This window comes from Neofelis nebulosa, chromosome 4 (genome assembly GCF_028018385.1).
Source record: "Neofelis nebulosa isolate mNeoNeb1 chromosome 4, mNeoNeb1.pri, whole genome shotgun sequence".
Taxonomy (NCBI): domain Eukaryota; kingdom Metazoa; phylum Chordata; class Mammalia; order Carnivora; family Felidae; genus Neofelis; species Neofelis nebulosa.
This window is the reverse complement of record NC_080785.1, coordinates 116,902,057-116,922,841: the sequence shown is the minus strand read 5'-3', so window position 1 is coordinate 116,922,841 and position 20,785 is coordinate 116,902,057. Positions and strand designations below refer to the sequence as shown.

At 48.3% G+C, this 20,785-nt stretch overlaps 1 protein-coding gene and 1 long non-coding RNA gene across 11 annotated transcripts in view; one reads left to right on the top strand and one right to left on the bottom strand.

Moving 5' to 3' along the window:
• The window catches only part of VGLL4 (vestigial like family member 4), a 163,914-nt gene that overhangs the window by 6,975 nt on the left and 136,154 nt on the right, over positions 1 to 20,785 (bottom strand). For 3 of the 6 annotated variants that reach the window (XM_058725988.1, XM_058725987.1, XM_058725986.1), the window contains one exon: positions 1,384 to 1,606. In XM_058725988.1, coding sequence (XP_058581971.1) covers positions 1,384 to 1,606 — 223 coding nt within the window. Of the gene's footprint in view, positions 1 to 1,383; positions 1,607 to 5,236; positions 5,581 to 7,892; positions 7,912 to 18,132; positions 18,204 to 20,785 lie in introns of those variants that run through there. The other 3 variants (XM_058725990.1, XM_058725991.1, XM_058725989.1) reach the window with 3 other exon arrangements.
• On the top strand, positions 1,606 to 15,658 carry LOC131509808 (uncharacterized). Of its 5 annotated transcripts, none has more exons than XR_009260703.1 (5): positions 1,606 to 2,782; positions 2,985 to 4,779; positions 5,689 to 5,982; positions 9,112 to 9,290; positions 10,290 to 15,658. It is a non-coding gene; the product is annotated as an uncharacterized LOC131509808 (long non-coding RNA). The 5 variants fall into 5 exon arrangements; XR_009260704.1 differs by lacking the exon at positions 10,290 to 15,658 and having other exon boundaries at positions 2,985 to 3,151; positions 4,605 to 4,779; positions 9,112 to 9,347; XR_009260700.1 differs by lacking the exon at positions 10,290 to 15,658 and having other exon boundaries at positions 2,985 to 3,151; positions 9,112 to 9,347.

The window sequence follows — 20,785 nt, the reverse complement described above, 5'->3', positions numbered from 1 at the left end:
TGTCCAGCAGCATACTTCTCACACAGCAAATGTGACCCAAACCAACCAGAAGACCCTCAAAGTCATGGAAACCCATGATCCAAGAAACACTAAAGCTTCAGAGACAGCTGTTCTGGGCAGACATGGCTCCAGGGGCTCCAGGGAGCTTCTTCCCCCAAGCCACCATGGGCTTAGAGACTGATCTTCCCAGTGGAATCCCACCCCCACCTTGCCAAAGGACTCCCCGCGGCAGTGGCTGCAGCCAGAGGGCTGAATTCCCTGTTCCTAGAATCAAATTCTCTGATGCCTAAAACACCTCTACTGTGGGCTCTGAGTGCAATCCTCTTTGCATGCACCCACTCCCCTGACTTGACTGCAAGCTCCTTCCGGGTTGGAAACGTATTCCACTCATGCGTCTCTGTACCTCCAGAGCTTTGCCGAGTGCCCGAGGCACGGGCAGTACTAGTAAGTGTGCAGTGTCTGTCTACAGATACGTTAATATAGTTATTTGATAACCAGTCTCCTCTACACTAAAACCGTGAGTGCCCTTATCTTGCCTGCCCAGCTTCTAGCATGCTCGGACATGGTAGGTATCTACCCCGTTCTGTTACATGAATGAACGAAACAAACGGGATGCAGATGTCTGGCTCCCCTGTGGGAAATGCAACCGTTCGTCGGCCTTACTGGATTCACAGGCACTGGCACGACTTCATCCGATGCCAAGGCCCTGCCGACAGCAGTTACTACAGACTAGATCAGAGACTGGCGCCAGGCGTGCTGGGCCAGCTGTGTCAGGAGGGGTGGCCGGAAGCCCAGCCACAGGCACTTCGGTGGGGGGCTGCAGGAAAGCAGAGGGGAGCCCAGAAGCAGAGCCCGGGGCCTCCAGCTGCACACAGCATCTCCTCAGGACCCGGCACCTTCCTCCACTCACTGCCAGTCGATCTTAAACAAACGGTGACAGCGGGACCTATTAGGTCACAAGGCCCTAGCGGTTCAGAGAGAAACACCATGGGCTCATGCAGGGATTCCAAACCTCAATGCCAATGCTTCCTTTCGTATTTCCCCAGGAGCCCCATTTTTGAAATATTGGGTTTTTAATCAAGCGAACTGTGTTTATTAAGTAATAATTTAATTTCCTTATTTTCCTTTAATAAAAAACATTCCTATCTGCCAATCACAGATTTCTCACCAGCATGAACTAATAACCCCTCTGACCACTGACTTTATAGAATTCCAACCCAAAGCAAAGCAACCTGACATTTAACTTCGTCACAGTGTGACCTTGTAACAGGCCGCCACCTCCCTCCCGGTCCTCTGCCCCGTGGTCTCCACCCGGGCCGCGGTCCCCACACCCCTGGACCGATGACCGGCCGCCAACCTGAGCCCTCCTGGACAAAGGCATACCTGCTGCCGCTCCGCAGGGGTCAGCGTGGGCGCGATGCCAGCCGGCCTGCTGGCGTCCATGCTGTTCTTGGTCAGCGCCAGGGGCTGCTCCATGCTGAGGCTGGGGAGGGATGTGTACAGGTGGTTGCCGTGAAGGCTCATGGTGGGGGCCACGGCACGCTCGATGGGGCTGCGGCTGCGCTCCCGGGGGTCTTTTCGGCAGTCTCCGTTGGCAGTCTTGTTCCTGAAAAAGAGGAATGAGCGCTCGGATGGAAACCCTGGCATGCTCTGAATGGCGAAGGGGAGACCGGCCTTGCACCGGGTGCCTCATGCTGATTATTTAATTCCTCACCGCACTAGGGAGAAATATCTCATCACCATCGTCATCTCCATTTGCCGAGGCTCAGGCCAAAGAGCTCCAGTAAGGCGAGGAACCCCCGTGCTCACCCAGGTCGGTGTGACGCCAGAGCCCCAGGGTCTGAGGTCGGCCGTGTGGGGCCATCCAAGCGAAGATGCCACCCCTCGGCTCAGCACCCTGCCCCTGAGCGGGGATGTGCTTGCAGAGCCCTTCCATAATAAACTCCGCTTGCTCGGAGCCTGGAGAACTTGCCTGCGTGCTCCAGGCCGGCTTGGTTTGACAAGGATCTGCCACTCGGCATAATCCAAAGTCACCAGATGCCTCCAACGTGGAGGATCGTGTTCTAAGCCTCCACCAGCAGCATTAGCTCTCTGGATCTTCCCCACAGCACGAAGGAGGTGCCTCAACTACTTTCTTTCCACGTGACAGAACCGAGACTCAGGGCTGTGGTGCCACACTGGCTGAGAACTGGTGCCGTCTGCCCTGGCTCCGAGCGTGCAGCTCTACCATCCAGAACATACCGACCACAGCAGTCCACTTGAGGGAAGTCCCTCAACGGACACTCCCAAAGCCCTCAGCTGTGTGGAACATGGGTGGGGCTATAAACACCACCCCCACCTGCAACCTGAGTGACCCGGTCCAAAGGCAGCATCCTATATTGCATCTGTTAGAGAATGCTACATACAGCGTGGGTGACTGGCAAGGCACAGCCGATAAAAGACCAGGAACACCATTGTGGGCTCAGCCCAGGTCCCTCCTCCCCTGTTTATTCCTGGGGTTCTTTCTGCCTTGGGTCTCAGCCCCCACAGTCCACCATGTTCTTTACTGCCAGGACAATCTTTTTTTTTTTTTTTGTAACAAATGAGAAGTCTTTTAACTAGAAATGTGGTGGGTAATTTCAATGACTTTTCTTTAAGGGATGCAAATTATTCTCAGAGTCCACAGCCACCATCCGCCTCAGGGGGCAGCCTGTTTCACAGCAGAGAAGCTTGGGCTCGTGCACTGAGAAACCCAGAGAAATCAACAGTCACAGCCCGCCTCTCCGCCTGAATCAGATGAAAGGTAAGCTAGTATTTTATGCACCCAGGCATGCCTTCTCCCACTGCAGACTCACAGGCAGTTGTAGGAAATGAACACACGGCGATCCCATATACCCTTTGCCCTGCTTCCCCCAATGGTGACGTAGGATGGCACCACACCCAGGCTACCCACACTCAATCTGCCCACCTGATGCAGGTGTCCACTTTACTTGTTTTCATCCCAGCGTGAGCTCTGTATAACGCAGATCCGACCACATCATGCCCTTAGTTACAATTTTCAGCAGCTTGGCACCGCCTTCTCGCCAGAGTCCCAAAGGCCGACCACCTTCCCATCCTCACACCCCCAAGCGTAGTGCTCTGCAGTTCCGACAGTCTACTTGCCATTCTTCAGGTAAGATGTGCCAGTGCCACTTTCTGTGGCTAATGGTATATGTGTGTGCCCCCTCCCCCCCCACACACACACACAGCACTCACTGCTAACCATGCCTGCAGCTTTAGGAGCTGTGCTCTGGATACCCAAGGGCCCAAGCAAATCTTTAATAAAAAGCTCATCACACCAATATTAACAAAGTCTTCATCTGCGCCCCCGCCCCCCCTTTCCGGGGGCTTCCAGAACCACACCAAGCCCTGCTCATCCTGTACCCTCACTGCCCGGCACGCTACCCAGCGTGGTAGGCCATGGTGAGGACTGTGAGTGAACAAAAAGGAAGCCGTACACGGGTGACCGGGGAAGGAAAGGCAGGCCCCACGGCCACGGAACGAAGGATGGGCAGAATCGTGAAGGAGTGAGAGCAGAGGGGCCGCTTGCGAGTATGTTCACACCTTTCAGGTGGATTGTGTGCCAGGATCAGTACGCCATCAGGGGCTAGGTGGAAAGAGCAGGAGATGTGGCAAACTCCAGCCCCAAGCTTTAGTTCCACTCACCATCTCACAGGCAAGCCACTCAGCCCAGTGCCCTCATCTACCATGTGGTCACAGTACAATATGCCTCGGAGGGGTTTAAATAGGGACTGGACATAATACAGACCCAATAATCGTACTAGCACAGGGCAAGTGAGCAGTGAACGCGGAGGGACACATCAGCTGTAAGCCTAAGTAATTCACTGCGTAAGCCACAGCTTTTCATTTATGGGTGATTTTTCTCCCTCTTATCCTCTGAGTTGACTATATAGAATGACTTAAAAGCAGTTTGAGAATAAATTTTCAGCCTATTAAGGCAATCACGGGAGAATATGTTCTGGTCAAACAGTTCCATATATGCTACATATACCCCAACAATTTTTGAAGAATTACAAAAACCAAACAAAACAAAAAAACCTTAATTTTGAAACCCGCCTGTCCACAATTCCATCTTCCTGTGATGATTCAGAAGACATTACAGGGCTTCCCAACGAACGCCTCCGGGGCTATGAGAGCAAACAGCCATAATCACACGGCATAGATGAGGCCGTTTCGCTGGACAGACTTCCAGCCAGTCGGACCCGAGATAAACTGGACTTTACCTAAATGGAAATTTATCGCTAAACATGCAATTTATCAGACTAGGGAAAAACTACATTGTCACAATACTCCTCTTCAGTATCAGGTTTTCTTCTCAATCTGGATAAGACGTAATGCTTGATAAGGTGCGTGAACTGCTTCCCTGAGACTATCTTCTCCCTGCCCGCCAAAATGAGGTTCCTGGAGCCTACTGAACACACTCCAGAAACTCTGGACGGAATGATGAGCTTCCCAGTCCGAATCTGCCTCTGTCCAATTCAGACTCCAGTTTATCAAGCAACGTTGACTGAGCCCCTATCCTGTGAAGGCCACAGAAAGTAAGACACAGCCCTGCCTTTTCACAGGCTCATGACCCGGCTGTAGCAGAGAGGCCTGGGGAGGGGCCAGGCTCACACATGACAGCTAGAGCCCCGGGGAAGCCAGCACGTGCCACATCACAGACAGGGGAGAATGCGGGAAAGAGCCAAAGGATGAAGAGTAGCCTAGGCTGGTGGGAAGAAGCAGCCTGAAGCTCAGGCCGTACATACCTGTGACCATCCAACGTCAGAGTCACCAGCACAGACCTACTACAGCACCGGTGATCCTCCGAATCTCATGCCCAAGTGGCACTTCAATACTGACAAGGCACAGTGAGGTGTATCAACCCAGCCGGGCCTCCGGACAGTCAACTGACGCGCAGGGATTAGTAAACCACGTTATAGGGGAAAGGGATGTCCCAAGGCAGTAGTGAATGGTCTAAAGGCATCTGGCTAACAGGGCAATGCCATACCCACAAAGTGTGCCCCCGAAACCCGCTCTGCACCCACACCGCCCTGGGGAGCAGGAGACGAGAACTCTGGGAAAGCTAACCAGAAAACTGATCAGCTGCAAACATGACACAGTGGGACATCACGGATCAGACAAGACACTGAAAACACAGAAAGAAAACGTCTGAAGTACCTGGCATTTAATTTTAGTAAAATTATATATTACTCACATTTCCAGCTCACTTTCCTGGTTCCCGGAGCTTAACGACAGACACTGTTTTCCATGTTTCCCCCTCCTCCAGTGAATCATACCCAAGGCTCCACTGCTTCCCAGAGCATCATGTGCTCTCACGGACAGCAGACAAACCGCACGCTTCCTGCCTGCCAGATCCAAGTCGCCCCCGTCGTAGTTAAAGACAAAGTTTGCTCAGGAAAAACCCACTACAGCCCCATCAGAGCCTAAAGGGCTCCCAGGTGCCTTGATGCCACGGCCGGGCTGCTGCCTCCGATGCACCCGGCCCCCTTCCTGAGAACCCACACTCATCCTGGGGTGGGATTGCCAGTGCCAACTGTTTCAGGAGAAAAAACGGAAAGGTGGGTGGGGGTGTGTGTCCATGGGGGGGGTGGGGAACAAGGGTAAAGAGGTGGTAAAAAAGAAGATGCATATTACACTTTCCTCCAGGACAAAGCGTTCCGGGGAACGGACACCACATGCTCCCTCTGCCCTCTCTGAGCTGAGAAATCAGAAGTGTCTACTGTGCTTGGGGAAAAGTAAGCTGGATTCCAAGCACTGAGACTGTGAAAGAATCACGTGAAAAAAGTGCACCGTGTCCATTTGTATTCTCATTAAAATGGGATTTTCCTGCCCTTAAACAGGAGCTTGGACCTGAAACCAAACCCTTGGGAAGGTACTACTTGATGTTCTTGGGCCTTGACTGAATTCCATTAACTACTGACGGCCATTAAATAAACCAATGTGAGTCTGAATTCCTCCAGCAGGGGAAGGGATCTGTGTATAAGACATTGTAGGTGTTGCTTTCGAGGAAATATTCTGGGCCCCAAAGGCCCCCATGCTGCAGGTCTCTCGGCCCAGGTGGGTGTGGTGGGGCCCACTCAAGATCCCAGGCCCAGGTCCCGGTGACACACCGAACATCCCTGAAGTGACAGAGTGCCCTGTGGGGTGGGGCACCAGAGCAGTCCTGGCGGGGGTGAAGTGAGGGTCTGTGGCAGCCTCCACTGGTGCATGAGGGCTTAGTGCAGACAGAGCACTAAGGACCCAGGAGCAGGGGTGAGGTGGGGGGAGCAGGAGCCCATGGGGTGAGGGTCGCAGCCAAGATGCAATTGTCTCCTCAGCATAGTGCTCCTCCTGCTCCCATTTCACTCCTCACAGGAATGGTCGCCCTCTGGGAACGAACAGGACAGTTCACAGTTCGTGAACAAACAAATGTTCACAGTCTAGCACAATCAGCTCAGTAAAGCAGCTTTGGTTTTAAAAAAGCTTCCCCAAGACAACATACTTAATGCCACTGAATGGAACACTAAAAATGGCTGGGGGTGGGCGGGTGGGGGAGCGGTGCCTGAGTGGCTCAGTCAGTTAAGCATCAGTCTCAGGTCATGATCTCATGGTTCCAGCCCTGCAATGGACTGTCAGCACAGAGCCCGCTTTGGATCCTCTGTCTCCCCTCTTTCTCTTTCCGCCCCTCCCCCACTGGTGTGCGGGTTCTCCCTCTCTCTCAAAAATAAATGTTTTTTAAAAATGGCTAGGGGCGCCTGGGTGGCTGTTGGTTAAGCATCCGACTTTGGCTCAGGTTCTTGTGGTTCATGAGTTCAAGCCCCACGTTGGGCTCTGGGCCGACAGCTTAGAACCTGAAGCCTGCTTTGAATTCTGTCTCCTTCTCTCTCTGTCCCTCCCCTGCTCAGGCTCGGTCTCTCTGGCTCTCAAAAATAAATAAACATTAAAAAAAAATTTTTTTTTAATGGCTAAAGGGGTGCCTGCCTGGCTCAGTCTGAAGGGCATGTGACTTTTTTTTTTTTTTTTTTTTTTTTAACGAGAACTCAAGTGAGAAAGCAAGCATGAATGAGGGACGAGGGACGAGGGACGGGCAGGGACAGAAAGCCAGAGGAAGAGAGAGACGGAGAAAGAGGGAGAGGGAGGGAGAGGGAGAGAGAGGAGAAGAAGAGAGAGAGGGAGAGAGAGGGAGAGAGAGGGAGAGAGAGGGAGAGAGAGAGAATATCTCAGGCAGGCTCCATGATCAGCACACAGCCTGATGTGGGGCTCAATCCCACAACCCTGGGATCATGATCTGAGACAAAATCAACAGTCGGATGCTCAACTGACTGAGCCACCCAGGCGCCCTGAGCATGTGACTCTTGATCTCACGGTCATGAGTTCCAGCCCCACTAGGTGTAGGGATTACTAAAAAAATAACACTACATTTTTTTAAAAAATGGCTAGAATGGTACACTGTATGGTAAATATGCTTTACCAGAATTAAAATTAATGATTTTCTCAAATTAAAGACAAAAAGCATCCCACAGCCACCACTTACCGGGATCCCCCTGGGTTTGTGATGGTGTAGGTGGTGCCATCTCACTCGTGCAGGAAAGAGGAGCAGAATGGTAGAGGTGAACACTTAGCCAAGGATGGAGGGGGAGGCAGGGCATCAACCATCCTCCCCCTGGGTTGCTACAACAGCCCTTCACCACCTCCTGTTTGCTCCATGCTGCCGGGAGACCCTGTAGGCCTGGTCCTGTAGGCCTTGCTCTCCAGTCAGCCAGCTCCACGGGGTGCTCCAGAGGGCCCTGCACCCCTATGCTCTGCTGTCTCCCCAATGCCCTGCGCAGGGCTGAGCACACGGTGAATAAGTGAATTATTTAAGTACCTACATTACGTGCGTGTCCAGTGAACCGCATCTGTGGTAAATGAAAAGGGAATTAAGGAAATTTCAGGGGCAATTCCTAGCAGGAGAGACTTTCTTAAAGAGCAGAATTCAGGGAGCATTTAAATATGGAGAATAAGCAGTAGTGAAGATACCTTCCCCATTTTCTGCCGTCTCCCCCATTCTCCCCTAGGGCATCCAAACCTCACATACCCCCTCTTGCTTTCTCCTTGTGAGCAGGGTAACCCACAGCTTCCCGACATGCTTCCAGATGTGTCCCCAAGCATCCTGGTCAAGCCTGTCCCTCCTTAGTACCAACTACAGACAGGAAGCAGAGGGGGCGGGGACACTGCCAGGGCACTGCTGTACAGAGGGAAGGCAGAGACACCCTCCTGGGTGCAAACTGATGAGCTGCGTGTCACAGGCAAGAAAAGTTGGGAAATGTTGCCATTCACGGTGTCGCAAAGACAGAGAACAATCTGGGACCTCTGCTTTGGTCACGAACATGTCCTGGCCAGCAGTGCAAAGCAGATGGAGACTGCCTTTGACTTGAACTCTAGGGAGAGACTGTGTTGCACACGACAACTATCATCCCTCAGCATCACTTAACAATCAAGACAAAAGCCAGAGCCCTGCCACCCTCAGAGGTTCAAGGGAATCCAACCTGTGCCTGAAGGGCACTACAACTGGTGACTTACAGGGTTACCACATCTATCCACCCACGTAACTTTTCCCCCTATGACTCCCTGACAAAGGTAGTGTCCCCCACTGATAGCTCAGATTTCAGAAAACGATGACACAGAACCAAGCCACACACTCCCCACTTGCTCTATCGCATGACATTTGTGACGTGCAGTCACAAATACAGTATCTTTATTATCGCGAACTATCACTTATTGAACGCTACATGCCAGGTCATATTCTAGACTGTAATGTGTTATTCAATCTCTCACTACGCTACACAGTAAGTATCATCATGCCCATTTTATAGAGGAGTAAACAGGTTCAGAGAGGTCAAGTAGTTCATCTAAAGCTGCAAAACCAGAACCGTACAAGGATTCTAATTTCTATTTGACTGGTTCCAAAGCCTTTCCTTTTCATCTTTCCCTCTCAAGCAAGGGGGAGAGTGGTACAGAAAACTACCAACACCTATGAACCTACCATCCAAGACTAACAGATGAAATTACATATTGTATTTGCTTCAGACCTTTTCTTTCCTCTTCTAGGAAACGCTGGCAGCCATCAGTACAGGAGAACAGGGCAGACTCCACTGAAACCCTTCCTCTGTGATCGCCCCCCAGGCTCGTTCCCCTCTTCAGCTCTGGATGCACCGCTGTCCTGTATTTGGGGAATCTTCCTATTCGTGCTTATGAACTCTCACCACATAGGAGTAGATCTGTAAACAGTATGTAGCACACTTTTTAAAAAATTTGTTTTATTTATTTATTTATTTATTGAAAGAAAAGGAAAAGGAAAAGGAAAAGGAAAAGGAAAAGGAAAAGGAAAAGGAAGGAAAGGAAAGGAAAGGAAAGGAAAGGAAAGAAAAGAAAAGAAAAGAAGAGAAGAGAAGAGAAGAGAAGAGAAGAGAAGAGAAGAGAAGAGAAGAGAAAAGAAAAGAAAAGAAAAGAAAAGAAAAGAAAAGAAAAGAAAAGAAAAGAAAAGAAAAGAAAAGAAAAGAAAAGAAAAAGAGAATCCCAAGCAGGCTCTGTGCCCGATGAGTGGCTCGAACTCACAAACAATGAGATCACGACCTGAGCTGAAATCAAGAGTCGAACAGTCAACCGACTAAGCCCCCCGGGCGCCCCATTAACACGTTTTAAATTTACATCATGGTATCAATCACACTGTACATACTGCTTTGCAGTCATGCTTTCCTCCCTCACGTGGCTTTGGGGCTCTCCCCACGTTCCGACCTAGAGATCTAGTAATCTACCTGCTGTGTGGTATTCCTTCATAGGAACACACCATAATGTATTTATCCATTTCTCTACTGACAGGCATCCAGACCATCCCTGGTTTTCCCTCATTATAAATAACCCCATGGTGTTTCCATCTCTGCACATCCCTTTGTGCCTGGGTGTGGGGGTCTCTCAGGATCTCTCAGGCAGATATCTAAAGTACACTGCTGGGTTGCAGTGCTCACACAGATGTTGCCAAAACCCTTTACGATGTGGCCGTCCACTCTGTCTGTACCTGCCTCTGCCAGCTGGACATCACCGTCCCTACCAACGTGCATCCTCTGTGGCATCCAGCTTTGGCAGTCTGCGGATCTCTGTCATTCTCGCAGTGCGGAGTCAGTCCTCCTGGCTGTTTTAACTTGCATTTCTCTAGTTGCCAGCGCAGGTGAGCCTATTTTCATATACGTATTGGTCATTCTACCTCCTTGGCTTTTAATTTGTTACAGGTTGAATTGTGCTTCCCCCAAAAGATGCTCAAGTCCTAACCTCCAGGACCTGTAAATGTGATGTCACTTGGAAAGAGTCTTTGCAGATAATCTAGTTAAGACGAGGTCATGAGAGCGGGTCCTAATCCAACACGACTGGAGTCCTTATACACAGGGGGTAATTTGAACCAAGTGATAAACCCATAAGGGGGGGAAACAACGTGAAGATACACGGAGAATGCCATCTACAAGCCAAGGAACGCTGGAGGCCACCAGAAGCAAGGAGAGAGGCAAGAGCAGGTTCATAGTCACAGCTCTCAAGAAGGAACCAACCTTGCTGACATCTTGATCTTAGACTTTGTAGCCTCTGTCCAGAACTGTGAGACAACATGATTCTGCGGTTTAAGCCCCCTACTTCGTGGTGCTTTGTCAGGGCATTCCTAGGAAACAAATACAACTTCCACAGCCTTTCCCTGCCATTACTTTATGCTTCTTTAGATATTCTCCACAGGCAGGGTTTCTTCTGCTTCATCTATGATACACGCGCACACGCACGCACGCACACACACACACACACACACACCACGAATGTTTTATAACTTCATTTTCAAATAGGTTCATAAGATCCACTGGACCTTGTCATGCAAGCCTGTCATTATGAGGCATATTTAATGAGCACCAAGAAATGACAGCACAAGCTGAGACTGTGTGTGTGAGGCCAGGCCTGCCAATAAGAAGCTGCCCCCTGACTTCACCTCCAAGAGCAATTGAGGAAGCCAGGAAAAGGCAACCCCATCTGCCCCCACAAACAAGGGAAGAAGCTCATCAGCCAAATTATAATCCAAAACCTTGTGGCTCAGTAACATTTTGGACAGATGAAGGCACGGACAACCCACCAGATCTTTCCATCATTCCTACAGCGATGGGCCCATTGATAACCAAACCCTCGAGCCCACGGGCCAGCTGTACACTGTCCCCGCTTGCATTCACTGCTTGTGCCTGCCCTCTGGGTCATCCGCCGCTGTTCCCTTGGAGCATGGAGGGAACTGGCGTTCAGAGGTGGAACAGCTGGTAGGAGGTGGGGCAGGGACTCAGATGAGGCCAACCTTGCCTCTTCTGCTGAAACTGCCTGCAAGGGTTTCAGAAATAGCACATTTCTCTAGTGCTGGCGTGTAGGGGAATCACAAGCAGTGGACAGTGTAAGAACAACTACATATCTAAGTGACATTTCTGAGATCACTGATGTGGACTCTCTCTGTATAAAGGAGTCAAGGGTTTCCAATCAAAGCCTTCTCAAAAAGGGGAGGCACTAAATCAGCATAACAACATCTCCATATATTCTTGAGCCTTCGAGATTCCTCAGACATCCCTCTTGTTCCTCCAGCAGGTCAGCCCTAGTGAGCATTTTGTAAACTCCTGCCCTTCTTTCTGCAGGGGACTAGAAGGATCTCCGGGGGAAAGGGGGTCTCTCTTTTCCTCAAGCACAGTTACTATGCAGATCTGCACGAGGGACTCCAGGGCACCCAGGAAGCCTGACTGAGGTCACCTGGAGCCATGCAGTTGCACTTACCCATCACAGCCACTTAGGTAAAGCTTCTACATAAAACCGAAATGTAAGTCATAAGTGAGAAAACATTTTTTAACTATTTTAGTTAGAAACCTGTCTGAAACATCCTAGAACTCACTTCTTTCCTTTCCTGGAAGCCGTGTGGCGGTTTCCTCCTGGAGAAGTGTGCCTGCCACCGCGGGGAGCGCTTCTCTCTCCCTTCTCCTCGTGCTGGGCCAGGAAGCCACTAAGTGGGTTTGCTAGAACAATGTGTAAAGTAAGAGTACACAGGCCCTGAGTGAGTGCAGGATGCACCACGGCACCCCACCCGCCCCGTGCACGGCTCCAGCATGCAGACACCCGACCTGCTGCACAAAGGAAGAGCTTTCCAGGCCTGTCACCCACGGGAGGCAAGACTCTCAGAGATGTTAGTGGGCAGGGCAGAGCCCTCACAGATAGCAGAGAGACTCCAGCCACATTTCCAAACAGCTCAACCCTATGTAAATAAGGTACTGGTTTTCTTTGACTGGAACTGTCTACACATGTTTTCCATCATTAGCTGAGATCAGAGGAAAAACTAACGTCTGAGAAAAGAGGTAAAAACCCCAAGAACATGACTTTAAAGCATCTCTTCCCTCCCCCCATGTTGGTCACAACTGCCACCAAGACAGTGGGCCTCCACCTGCGAGCCAGGGCCCCGGGGACTTAGCACTGCCGGGACCGGGATCTGTGTGCGCTGCCTACCCTTGAACGGATCACATGTCCCACACGTGTACACTCAAGAGCTTTCAAGTGGATGGAGATGTAGCTGAGATAAATAAAATTTAAATTAATTTAAAATTCCTACTGCTACTAAATCGGTAGTAGCTTTGTCGTTATGTATTCTCTCAATGAAGGGTATTTTAAAAAATACACCCACTATCGTATTTTTGGCATTAATGGGAGCCCTTGTACCAGAGACAGGATGGAAAACATTATGTCTTCTCTTCTGTAACTAAGCTGTAATGTCTGAGGCAGACCAAAGCCTAGAAAAGACCATCTACCTCCCTTCACAACAACAGAGGCATCAATATGGTGACGTTTTGCTCCACTGTCCTAATTTAGGGAATGCTTGCGACAGCTGGGACAAGGATAGGAGAAAGCGGGGGCAAAGGGATCTGCCCACCGAGACTGTCCGGTGCCAGCCCAGGCTTAACTGGGGTCAACCCAGATGCTCAGCTCTCCCTGCTGTGTCCCATCCCCCACCCCCACCCCCCAGTCTGATTCTAAACTCCACAGACAACACCTTACTTACACTAGAAAAGTAGAGTGTGGGACCCGCCGCTTTACACTCCCCTCCTCAGGGAGGAGGAGGGCGGAAGCACCCCACTTCTTAGCTGTCCACAGACCTGAGACCCAGAGAGAAGAAAGGTCCCTCCGCACACAGCTGGAGTGAAGCAAACTAGGCAGAGTGACTTTCGTGCACGGTGCGCTGTTCCCAAGAGTCCGTCACCCGTATGCAGAACAGTGCCTGGCACACAGTAACGAACTTCTGGAGCAACCAACCAAAGGGCACATGAACTCTTAGGGAAAAACCAGCCCAAACTGGTCTGAACAAGTCAGAGGAGCTCATGAAGCTGGTGACAGGAGAGCCAACTCCAGCCACCGCAAACCCCATAGAAAAAAGTGGTCTGAAAACACCTTCCATCATCATTTCTGCTTCCGTTCTTCCAGGTTGGTACCAAGCCACCTTTCGTAATTCCATTCAACTTCTTCTGAAGGCTCACTCTTAGTTTTTACTCTGCATTTTGCAGCAAATCACTGGACTATATTATAAAGCTGTTTCACAAAAAGATTTGGGTGCACTGTCCTACCCAAAGGAAGAGAGCTTCATGGTAAGATGGCTGTAAACAAAGGAGAGAATGAGCAACCATGGCCTCCTGAAGATGGCCATACCACTCCTTTTTTTTAAGTTAAAGTGTAGTCGATGCACAATGTTACATTAGTTTCAGGTGGACAACAGTGATCCAATACTTCTATACATATGCTGTCCTCACCACAAGTGTAGCTACCATCTGTCCCCACGCAACCCTCTGACAGTACCACTGACTATATTCCCTATGTTGTGCCTTTCACCCCAGTGACTCATTCATTCCCTAACTGGAGGGTGGCTACTTCTTAAACACTTCCGGGGATGGGCACTTACTTTCTCTTCAGGCAATTCACTCAATGACTGAAGAGCTTCAATGAAAGATTCTTCCTCCTAATGAATGAAATCTGCTTTCCAGTTCAACTCTTGGGTCAAAGGTTTGAACCTTTGGAAAACCGTTGGAAAAATTCAATGGAGCCTCTTTCCTCTTCCAAGCCCTGGAAACTGCCGTCAGCCCTGCCATGCCCAGATTTCTCTTCAGCAAAAAACTGCTGCAAATTGTACTGGACCCCTTACCATCTTGACACCCACCTCCACCTGCCTTACAAATTAACATTCATCTTTGAGTGTGGTGCCCAGAACTAAACCTAATACTCCAGATGTGATCTAACACAGGGCATGCAGGAAAAGAGCATCCCTTTCAATGTATGGTAGCCTATTTCTGAACCAAACATCAGCACATGAGGTCTAATAAAAACTAAGGTTAACAGAACGCTCGAAATCAGGATTATTTCAACAGCCTCAGTCACCTGGAACTACATTTTTAACGGCATTACCCAAGATGCCAACAGTCACTCCAGGACCCGTGTCACATAGGAGGTGTGTGGTCATCTGAATTCCTCCCACTATTTTTTTCCCTTTAAATTCAGCTATATTTGTGACCGAACCTTGGCAAGAATTACAAATGGGTTACTCCACATTCACATCACATGTGCTGCACATCGGAGACAGACTGGCCAATGCCCTTGCCGCACCATAGGCTTTGTCACTACTCCCTCTTCCCTATGCACACCCGCAGGCCGCCTTCCTGCACTCAACGCCGGTGGCCACCAGCTCCCAGTGATCTCGTGACTTCTTGATATTAGAGGATAACCTCTAATTTGGTGCATTTATTCAACACTAAACAAAAATTAGAAAGCCAATTTTTCTCTCGAAACCACCCACCTACCTTGACTGACATCAGAAACTTTGTGGGCAAAATTACTGAGTTAAATTACTATATGTAACTGTACTAAAAAGTTTGAAAATTTAAGTATTGTATATATAAACTGATTAAATATTCATCTAATATAATGAGGGCTCTACCCAATATTCTTTAAAATAGTAATAAAGAACCTCAAAGACCTTCTGAGAGCAAATTATGGAGTACATTAATGCTAGGCATTTAGTCCATTAATTCCCTCTGGGCATTCAGGCAGTCCGGTCGGAACCCCATCTTTCAAAGACTAGAGAAAAAATTGGCCTTTTTTTTTTTTAAACATTACAAGATAGGAATGAGATATGAATTAAAGATTGTTTTGAGGACCCTCATATGCTTGGAAAGGCTATTATATACTAACAATTGATAGGGAAATTACTCATCAATCTCTATTCTTAAAGCAAAGTTCCCAAGGGATCTGAAAAAAACAACAGAGATGGCCTATCTCATTTTTGTATGAGTTATAAAGTTGCATTTATTTTTTTTTAAGTTTTATTTATTTATTTTGAGAGAACGAGTGGGGAAGGGGCGGAGAAAGAGGGGGGAGAGAGATCCCAAGCAGGCTCTGAGTTGTCAGCACAGAGCCTGACGTGGGACTCAAATTCACAAGCCATGAGATCATGATCTGAACTCGAAGCAAGAGTCAGATGCTTAACCAACTGAGCCATGAGGCATCCCTAAAGTTGCAATGCTTTACAAATATTCTCATTTGCAAACTTCATAAAATTCAGAACTATCTCTAAGTGTCTGCTTAGCTTTGTTTTACATGACTAACGTCTAAGAGCCATCCCCTGGGCTATTAAAAATCATGTCCGTATCCGAAACCTGAAACCCGGAAAAGAAATGGGGAAAGGAACCTCAGGGAACTTGATGATTCTGTTCAACACTGAGATGGCATTTTCCCCAAAATCTTGAGTCAATGATTCCAGACCTTTTGGAGAACCTCTAGAGTCCGTCCCCCAATACCCCAGTGACACACCCCTCTCCTTTTCTTGAGGAGTTCAAAACCAAACGATAATGGTTAATCCTACCTGCCCTTTAAATTAAAATCACCACCCCCAGAGTCCTCACACTGTGATTCTCTATTATTAGGCACCAAATATCAAATCCTCGGGGGCTGGTCTTCTGCTGTCTTCCAAACCACTTACCTCCTCCTTACACACCACTCATCTCAATGGAGTATGGAACACATGATAGATTCATTATTGTCTATTCAAGTGAACTGAAGATAGATATATATATAGATATACATATATATATATATTTTTTTTACTGTGGTAAAATACACAAAAAATTTGCCATTTTAGTCATTTTTAAGGACACCATTGAGTGGCCTTAAATATTCACACTGCTGTGCAGCCATCACCACCATCTCCAGAATGTTCATCTTCCCAAAATGAAACTCTGTCCCCATGAAACACGAACTCCCCATTCTCCCCTCCCCCTTCACCTGACAGCCACCCTCCTCGCATAAATGGAATTGTGTACGATTTCATCTTTTGTGACTGGTGCACTTCACTTGGCAGAAGGTCTTCAAGGTTCATCCACATTACAGCGTGTATCAGAGTTGTGTTCCCTTTTCAAGGCTGAATAAACACTCCATTGTGTGCACACATATTTTGTGTATCTATTCATCCAGTGATGGACGTTTGGGTTGTTCGCCCCCTTCTTGGGGGTGAATAATGTGAATAATGGTGCTATGAACAAAGATGTGCAAAAACTGGTTTGCTGGTTTGAGTCCCTGCTTTCACTTCCTTGGGGCACATGCCAGTAAGCAGACTTGCTGGATCATATGGTTATTCTATGTGAAACTGTTTGCCCTTACAAGCCTTGACAAATCATCTACATGTCTGTCCCTCTCTACTAGAGAAAAATAAAAGGTTTCCAAAACGATGGGTCTTGGCTCACAACAACAACAAAAACGCAAGTCTTGGTAAACACAGCCCAAGTGGCCCATGAGAGAAATACTCATGAATAATGTAAATATTTGACATAAAAATTAAATAAACAAAGAACATCCATCACCCAGCTCACCAAAGTCAGCAAACTCAGGGACACACACGGACCACAGTCAATGATGCTGTAATCACCAGTGAGCATTCTGGGAGACTCACAAGCTACATACTTGTGGTTCTCATTTCTCACTGTGGGCCTTTAAAAATTAGTTCAGGTCGTCCAAGGATGGCTACTGTTAATAATAGTAATAACTACCACTTGTATAACATTAGCATACAGTTTTACACAGTGTTTTGCACATATATTATCGTTAACAAATCTTCTTCAGTCTGCAATTCCTTGGCAACTGCCCTGAAAATGTGTTTCTCAAACGATGAAACGAAAACCCCGCTGTGCCTACCTGTGTGGGCAGGTGGGAGCGCCTGGACGCCCAGCTCTCAGGTGGTCAGTTCAGAGCAAGGAGGCGAGAAGAGGGTAGGGGGGTAGGAGGCCGCTCTGTGGAGTTATTTGACGGGTTACTGAGAGATGAAACCAAAGTGCTCACTTTCTATTAAATGTGAAGGATCTCTTGGTCACTAATTGACCCTGCATCTAGAACAACTTACAGACAGGGGACACAAGGAGAATTTCCACGGAGGGAAGTGGTCAAATAGCTGAGGTCAAAACCTCCAGACTGCAATTGTGGCCAAGGGCTTTTATTTCCCTTGTAATTTTCTTTAAGAATAAATGTTAAACCTAAAACATACCCCCTTTTGGAGGCCAACCTGGCAGCTGAAGGGAATAGGAAGAAAAAGCACCCTGTACTCCATGAATCAGCAGCCACTCAAACTATGCACCATTGTCTGGAGGCAGTCACATGATAGCCCGGCCTGGCAATAACACGTCAGCCATCACCTGGAACCTGGTTACTTCCAATCCATTAAGGCAACAATTACTAGTGTGCATTAACCCTTACAGCCTACACGAGTCACCGGTGGCCAGCCCAGCAGCCCCATTAACAGCCCTCTCTCTCCTGCCAGGTCCTCTCAGAAGCAGCACCGGGGACACGGCTCTGATTGGGACGAGGTGCCATCTGGTGAGGGGAGAGGGCTGAGCAGGAAAATCACTGCTGTCCCTTCTGAGCACAGTCAACTCTACCTCTCCCAGGACTCGCTGCCTCATAGTTTAAATTAATTACAGCTGAAAATACAGGGTTGCCATCTGGTTTGAAAAAGCAAGGATAAGGGAATAAAATGAAAGGGTTTTTGGTACTAACCTCACTTTAATCATTGCCAAAGAGCATGAAGACAGCCCCGCGTCCTCCCACAAGAAAGCCTTGGGCCTCACAAACTTGGCAAGCAGGCCCAGGCACAAAAGTGGGTAGGCAGATCGCCTGTCAGAATAAGAGTCCCCGTCTAGGAGGAGAGTTGCAAGGTAAGGGGCCTGCCTGCCCCCACACTGCAAGGAAAAGTTTCCTGTGGGTCCTGGGATAGGTTAGTAACTCCTGGGAGGGTTTATTTACAGAGGGGGTCTTGCCAAAACGTTACATGCATCGTTACAGTTCCATTTCGTGAGCAAATAGATGTGCTGTCAGAATTATAGCATGCGATTTCCTCTTTCTTTGTTTCTCCATCTTCCATAGCATAAGGCTTTTATAAAACTCTAAATAAGGCTAAACAAAACACAGGAGAGGAAGGTTGCTGGAGAAGGGAGCCAGCCCTGACGGCACCATGCATGCACCTCCATGGCACCCCTTGCATCTGGGCCCTCAGTGAAGGAATGTCAGAAATCCCCATTTTTCTTGCGCTGCAGCCACAACTCACTTGTGTTTCATAGGACGCAACTTCCTTCTGCTTTCCTCCCACCAGCAGAATCCTGGATCAGAGGCTCTTTTCTGTTAGGACTCGGGCTGCAGAGAAACTCTGACTGTGGGCAGGGGGAAGGCAAAGGTACCGCAGCAGTACTTGCCTTTCTCTTCACGGGCATTCAGTGGGTGCAAAAAACTACCATGTCTGCAGCCGTCTCCATCGACAGTACCCTAGCGTCAAGGGGCCCACCAACAAGGGCATCAAGCCAGATTTTCAACCCACTTTGAATCATCTCCTGCCCACCATCTGAGTTCGTTTCGACCCAGGTGAGTTTTGCAAACAAAACCTGGAGGTACCGGAGTCCGGCTGCTTTCAGAAAGTAATCCCCACTGAGGCACAACGGTGTTTATTGGAACAAACTCTAATTAATAGCTTACAGTCTTTCATAAACCAGAGATCAGGATGCTAACAGAGAAAGGAAAAGCGGATTATGAAGACCGGCATTTCTGTTCTGGGTAAACACACATCTTCAACTCAAAAATGATTCGAAAGTTGTCTTTCCAAATCCTGCCCTGACAGAATCATTGTCTATAGCAACAGTGTCCATAACATTCAAAATCTCAGGAGTGTAACTTTCGAGTAAATGGTACATCTGTCAAACCACAGGAAACATCTGGTAAAATGGTTAAATAAAAACAGAATTTAAACTTCTGATTTCAGAGCTTACTTATGGTACCCAACAAGAGGCTATTAAAACAAATACCGAAAGCACTCTGGCCATTCACAGTGCTGAATGGCGGTGAAAAATGTCCTTGAGGGGCAAGGGAGGGAGAAAGCAGACAAGTCAGGAAAAGGCAGGCGGTGCCCCTGCCCTCACACCACCACCCGGCACTTCTTCAGGCACAGCTATGTCCCCTCCCCTAGCCAGGGCTGACTCCTGCCCTGCACACCCACATCCCCCATGCCACCCACAAAGTAGGCACTTGGGAAATGCTGGGTAAAATGAACTAGTGAAGTAATAACACAAACGACATGCTTCTCTCCAGTTCACAGCTAACATGTATTTAGCAGACACAATGATCCTACCATCAAAACAGCACAGATATATGTGTTACAAGATATTAACCAACACACTGCAGTCCCTTCCAGAACACTCTAGAAGCCTTTTCCATTAAAGAAAAGATTGATTCAACCACTTCCAAATTTTAAACATCTCTATTTCAAAAACACATTAATGTTGAAAAGCAAACGACAAATTAGGAAATTATTTTCCTAACACATCTGATGAAGGATCCTTTACGTGAAAAGTGCTAACACATTAAGAGAAAGAAGATGAATGCCCTAATGGGGGAAAGAAAAAAAAAAAAAAAAAAGGACAAAGATACAGTCACAAAAGAAATCCAAATGGCCAATAAGCATATGAAAAGATCATTCAAGTTCCCTAACAGCAGAGAGGGGAAAAAAGGGCAAATTACCACAATGATTCCCCTATGAATCTTGCAAAAATTAAATACATGGTAACAGTCACCTGTGTGATGATGCAGGGAGACAGGGCATGCATACAGTGACTAGTGGGAATGTGTATCAGTGAACCTGGTAGAGACCAAGCTGGCAAAATAAACGAGCCAAAGTAGAAATGGGTGCCCTCTGACCCTGAAATTCCATCTCAAGAAAAATGGGAAATATGGCATATGAACAAGGATGTATATACACACATCATCCCACAAGTTTCACAAATAACAGTAAAACACTGTAAACAACCCAAGGATCTGCATTTGCTAACAAGTTCTTTGGGTTATAAGCAACATAAAACAAGGCTAGCTAGTTGAAGGGGAATTTACTGGAAGGATACTGTGCTACATTTCTTGGAAATGAAAGAAGAGTTAAACAACCAATCCTGGAAAAGGAAAAAAAGGAGGCAATCCCAGGACCTCGGCAATAGGAGGGGGAAGGAGCATGGAGCTCCTGTGAGCCACAGCAGCTGCTGCCTGGAGCTCAGCACCGGGCAAGACGCTTGGCTGGGAGGCACCACTGCCAACAGTTCCAGGTCTTACTGCTCGGTCACCAGGGTAACGCCACAGTCACCTTTCCAGGTCCTACACAGACACCCACATCCCATCA